At 36.3% G+C, this 6,000-nt stretch overlaps 1 protein-coding gene across 1 annotated transcript in view; it reads right to left on the bottom strand.

Moving 5' to 3' along the window:
• Window positions 1-844: 844 nt before the first annotated feature.
• The window catches only part of PROS1 (protein S), a 77,221-nt gene continuing 72,065 nt past the window's right edge, over window positions 845-6,000 (bottom strand). Inside the window, exons 14-15 of the mRNA XM_039256390.1 lie at window positions 4,951-5,176; window positions 845-1,243 (exon numbers count right to left, since the gene is read on the bottom strand). Of these exons, the coding sequence (XP_039112321.1) occupies window positions 1,083-1,243; window positions 4,951-5,176 (387 nt within the window). The 3' untranslated portion in view covers window positions 845-1,082. The remainder of the gene's footprint in view (window positions 1,244-4,950; window positions 5,177-6,000) is intronic.

The raw sequence follows: 6,000 nt of genomic DNA, 5'->3' as shown, positions 1-6,000 counted from the left end.
TTACAGTAGAAAAAAAAATTTTGTTTTCCAAAACTATCAGTGAAACCTCTGATACATACCTAATGTGACTGGTCGGTTTGGGAGTGATAAAACTGCCCCTTGAAACGTGTTACCAGCAAGGACATGGCACTCTTCCATCCTTACGCCAAAGACCATCTTAACTATGTCCCTGTGTGGTTATGCTTTTGTCCCATCTGTTCTACTTTTCAGAGCTCTTTTTGTCCTGCAGCAATCACAGGCTGGCACGTTACCTGGTAATTCAAGGAAGACTATGAACTTCCACCTCATTCATTCTCTCATTCATCCTTTCCACTTAGGCTCTGCCTTTTCTAATCTTGAGCTTGTGTGCCCCGCACAGCCAATTTAAGGAATGAACCCAACCTAGGTTTCCACACCCATTCCAGCATAATCTAGTATCTCATCTTCATAAAATTCAATTACTGACCAGCAACAACCATGTGCTCTCGTAGACACGTGCACCCCTTGTTTTGTAACTCACGAGAGCTACTGGTTCAAATGTGAAGCTAAGTGAAAGAAAAATGAAGCCAAAGCTGGTCTCCCTGAAGAGACGCTTGGGAATAAAGCTTTAAAGCCTTCCATTCAATTCATACTTAATAGGCCACCGTCTCTCCTTCTGCCTTCATTAGGAAATAACAAATAAAATAGTATGTGCTATCATCACAAGTATTTAGTACATGCACTTTTGTTTGAGTTTACTTCCCCGCCTTCCAAAAAACACAAATATTTAAGCACTAGCTCATGGTGACAAAATTAAATTCTACTTTTGCAAACATAAAAATGAAGAAATGCCATTTGTAGCAAAAAAAACTTCACATTAGACATGTTTATGAATTTCATTATTTAATTTCTAGGCAGCAAGAGAGGTAAGGATGTTTTAACGTGATTTGTATCACAAAAGGATCTTGTTCTCTTGAAAAAGGACCTTTTGGAAATTCCAGCAAAGTCAAAGTACCATAAAATAATCAAGTTCTGCACATCGCAAGTAAAACCTTTCAGCTATTATTGAAACGTTAAGTATAATTACACACAGGAAAAATATATTATCACACAGGAAAGATGCCTTAGGAATTCTTTGTGTTTTTCAAAATTGATGGACACGAGTGAGCTCTGATATCATTATGCTTAGAAATGGCTTCATCCAGATCCAACTGAACACCATTAATGTTCATTTCCATACAGCCATTATAAAAGGCATTCACTGGTGTAGCGCTGAACGGAATATCTGTAAAAACAGAACATTAAAATATTAGCCCAAGACTTTTGGCATCTTATTTGATTACAATTAGAGGAACTATTCAGACTTCCCACTTCAAACCTAATTCTATTCACAAAGCAAAAGTTAGTAATGTAATTCTATCCAATAAATTTATATTAAATGGCTCCTGTGTATATAAAGTATTGTGCTTGGCATTGGATTCAGCGTATCATGAGTTCCTCTGATTTCATAAACACAATCAGTCTCATCAAGACTTAAAATAAGTAAACACACTTGAAAAAGAATAAAGAGCATATTCTTACTTGTGATGCTCTACTTTATTATTATGTCTTTTTAAAATTTTTTTGAGAGACAGAGAGAGCGCATGAGAGAGGGTCAGAGAAAGAGAGACAGAGAGAAAGAATCTCAAGCAGGCTCCATGCTCAGTGTAGAGGTCGATGCGGGGCTTGATATCATGACCCTGGGATCACGACCTGAGCTGAAATCGAGTCAGACACTTAACTCACTGAGCCACCCAGGCATCCCTACTATTTTCTCTTTATTTTTTTTTTATTTTTATTTTTTTTTATTTTTATTTATTTCTAGGAGAGAGAGAGAGACAGCGTGAGCAGGGGAGGGTCAGAGAGAGAGGGAGTCACAGACTGAAACAGGCTCCAGGCTCTGAGCTGGCAGTCAGCACAGAGCCCGACGCGGGGCTCGAACCCACGAACTGCGAGATCATGACCCAAGCGAAAGTCGGACGCTCAACCGACTAAGCCACCCAGGCGCCCCAACTATTTTCTCTTTAAATTTGAGCAATAGCTTATAAGTATTTTTAAATCATTTTTTTTAAACTCTAAACTGTAGTTACTTGGAAATCTTTTAAAATGCTATGATAAATATATACCCTTTATTATTGCTAGAATAAAAGCAGATTTCTATATTTCCGCCCAAAATAGCTTCTTGCTAAGCATAAAATGGCAACTCATGATAGGGAATTCACTTTTATGTACTGTTTGGTGTTCTAAAAAATAATTTTAATAATGCTTCAGTGAATACTTTAGGGCCTTTGGGCCTTTCTACACTTTCACTTTCTTCATCAGACTTAATACTTGAGTTACACCCTTGCATTCCTAAGAGCTATGGTTCATCTTAATAACATCCATCTCTCTATTTGCTTCTTTTTTGGCATCTTCTTTCCATCAATTTAGTTCCCAATGGACATTTTTCAGAGCCTTTATTCTTCTTCCTTAGTGCCTTATGCAAAAAATATTCAGTTCAAATTTTCTACCTGTAGTTTGCCAGAACAGTGAATTAAGTCCATACTTTTCTATGGAAAAGATTCGGCCACTATTCTAAAAATCCTCAGAATCATCCATTTTCCCTGACTTTTAATTCATAACATTCAATTCATTATGCCTATTTTGCTGTTAACTGATACTTTTCCTATCCCATTGTTTATACTCCTAAAATCTCAATTGTCAGTTCTCCTCAATTTCCCTCACTCTTTTTCTAAACACATCTTACCTGAAATCAATCTTCAGTGTTGGTGTAAAAGTCTTGGAACCACTAAAATTTGATAGTTTTACCTCTTTTGAACTCTTTCATTGTCTGATTTACAAAAAATTGCATTCAACTAATTTGTAAATAAGGAGGTAGAAAGATTTCGATATAGAATTCATTCATTTGAACTATAATTATACCCTAATAATTAACCATAGTAAGTTAAGAAACTTTCTAATAATTAGCCATGCTATTTTTTCTATTTATCTACCTCTTTTATAGCATCTTTACTTCTATTCCCCAAAAACTCAGACAAAATTTCCATATAAAAAATGAAGACCCTGAGCAGTTAAAGTAATATAACAAAGATTACTAGAAAGCCAGACATCAAATTCAGAATTTTCCCTATGAGAATAACCTGAGAATGGTAGTTGAACATATTTCTCAGAAACTTTTTCCCTCAATTATTTTTACCACTTAAAGATTGATGCCAATTTCACATTTTCCAATATTAAGTTAAAGATGAATGTGCTTTTCCTCCAGTTTTCCCCATCATGTGGTAAATGGAATCTCCACCCATGAAACTGGGAATGCCAGACTGCCTAGGAAGGAGATCCCCACACTACCTTTCTATCCTATTATTTTTTTAAGTGTTTATTTATTTATTTTGAGGGGGGAGCCTGATGCAGGGCTCGATCTCACGAACCGTGACATCATGACCTGAGCTGAAATCAAGAGTCAGACGCTCAACCAACTGAGATGCTCAGGCACCCCAAATCCTATTAATTTTGTTTTTACATACAGCTCCAATCTAATCACTGTTTACCACCCTCACTGCCATCATCCTAGTCCAGCAGCTTCCTCATCTGTAATATGGGGATAATAATAGCACTCACAGGTCTATTTTGAAAATTAAATAAGTGGATCCATTTGAAGCAGTCTGAAAAATGCCCAGCCTGTTCACTATGTACTGATTAATGGTGGTATACTTGTTGCTTCTGTTGTTACTGCTTCTCCAGCTGGACTCCTTCAGTACCCCCCAGCTCATCTCATCCACTTTTCCCTCCCACCTGTCCATCTCCATCCATCATGCATGGTATATTGATATACCATTTCCTTGCCTAAAATTTTTAAAGACTCCCATGGCTCTTGCAATAAGACTCAGGACCACAAACCAGGTCTACAAATCCCCACCCAGTTCACAGCCTTATCTTGCACTACATCCCCCTTGCTCAATATGCTCTCACCATCCCCATCTTCTATACAGTCCTCGAGCATGTCAATCCCCCATTCTGCCTACACATAGACCATTTCACTTGCATATTAATTCCAGTTCCTACCTCATTACTTGGTTAAATTTAAGCCTTCAATGTATCATATTTACATCTTAGCCTTTTCTGTAGAGAGCTCATTTCTGGCCCCCACAACCAGACCATTTTCCATTTTCAGGCTCTAAAAGCAATACATACTATTCCTTCATAGGAGTTATCACTGTTTTAATTATCCTCATATTTTTCCAGTTGGTTATTTAATGTCTGCCTCTACCATTAGATTGTAAAAGGCTTAGAAGCAGGGATCATATCTATTTTTTTTATTACTAGTCACTGGTACCTAGGATGTAGGTTCTTAATAAATACAAGGTAAATGATAGATGAATTGAAGAATAAATATTGAATTCAGAAGACTATTGTGAGGATGAACTAAAATAATAAATATGTTCTGGGGACACCTGGGTGGCTCAGTTGGTTGATCCTCCGATTCAGCTCAGGTCATGATCTCACTGCTCTTGGGTTTGAGCCCTGTGTCGGGCTCTATGCTCACAGCTCAGAGCCTGGAACCTGCTTCGGATGCAGTCTGTCTCTCTCTTTCTCTCTCTCTCTCTCTGCCCCTCCTCCACTCATGCTCTGTCTGTCTGTCTGTCTCTCTCTCTGTTTCTCTCTCTTTCCCAAAAATAAACAATAAAAATTTTTTTTAAATATATGTTTTGACTAGGGTAGTCAAATGCAGCAAAACTTGATTAGTTTTAGTTCACTATTAAAAATAATAAACAAAATGTACCAATAAAATGTCAATATAAATCCCCAGAAAGAGACTAATAGATACTGGAATTTTGTCTTACCCTTCTAATGTCCTTTTACTAAAATGACATATTTAAAATACTATCCATTTGATTAAAAACATACTTTTAAAATCTTTTTAAAAATAATTTTGAAACAAAAGTCAGAAGATACCTGGAAGACCACCCAGGTAAGTGGCTACTGTTCCCTTCATTGCTTTGTCCAAAATGGCAAGTTGACTCTGAAGGGCTTCGGAGTAGATGATATCTTTTTTAAGTGGAGTCAACAGCTCCAGATTGGTTCTGTTGACTCTTACTTCCAGATGGAATTGTTGACTAGAACAAAGACTTATGGCCTCTATCCGAGATACTACCATATTTTCAATAGATACCAGGATATCCTGAAAAACAGAGTAAAGAGAAAATATAAGCAAGTATTAATGGTAATGCCACTTAAGAGTGACTTTTGAGTTTTTAAATTCAAAAACCAAATTTCAGTGAGGAAAAAATAAGTATGATAGTGCCTCCCAACTTAAATTTAAAAAATTATTATAATCATAATTTTAAAATATATATTAGAAATTTAAAATTTACAAACTTTACAAATTTCAGGGTCAGCTAGGATGTAATTGTATAGTGGCTTTTGAAAATTCCGTAAGCAAGAGAGTTGTTTTACTAAACTCATGTCTTAAGCAATATTTTTCTGTTTGTGAGCCTTACTAACTTCAAAACTTACATATGAAAAAGGAAGGAGCTGAATAACTCTTTGTTGGGGAAAAGACTAAAGTGCTTTAGTAAGCAAATGCCAGCAAGACTGAGAGGTTTTTGTGTGCCACACAAGCAATCCTGTAAGACTTGGGGAAAAGTTAGTGAAGGCGTCCTGAGAGGGAAAAGCCAGGGATCACCAGCAGTAAGTTAGAGTATTCACCAGAAGATATTCAAAAGTTTCAAATTTTGTTAACTTTTGTTAACATTTTGTTAACTTTTCAAACTGCTGTACACAAAATCATTCAACTTGTTGAGAGTGATCCATGCATATCATTTATGTGTGTGTAGAGGGAAGGTAAAAAGAGAAAATAAAATCAGAACTAGGAACGTGGATGTTATGAGATGGTAGAAAGAGAGTCTGAAGTATTTACTTCAGAATCAAATATACCTATGTTAAGTTTACACTTCATAAATACAGGTTATCTGAGGAAATCTGTTACTGTTTATACATGTCTAT

Source organism: Hyaena hyaena, unplaced genomic scaffold (assembly GCF_003009895.1).
Source record: "Hyaena hyaena isolate Hyena2069 unplaced genomic scaffold, ASM300989v1 scaffold_570, whole genome shotgun sequence".
Lineage (NCBI taxonomy): Eukaryota > Metazoa > Chordata > Mammalia > Carnivora > Hyaenidae > Hyaena > Hyaena hyaena.
This window is presented reverse-complemented; position numbering and strand designations above follow the sequence as displayed.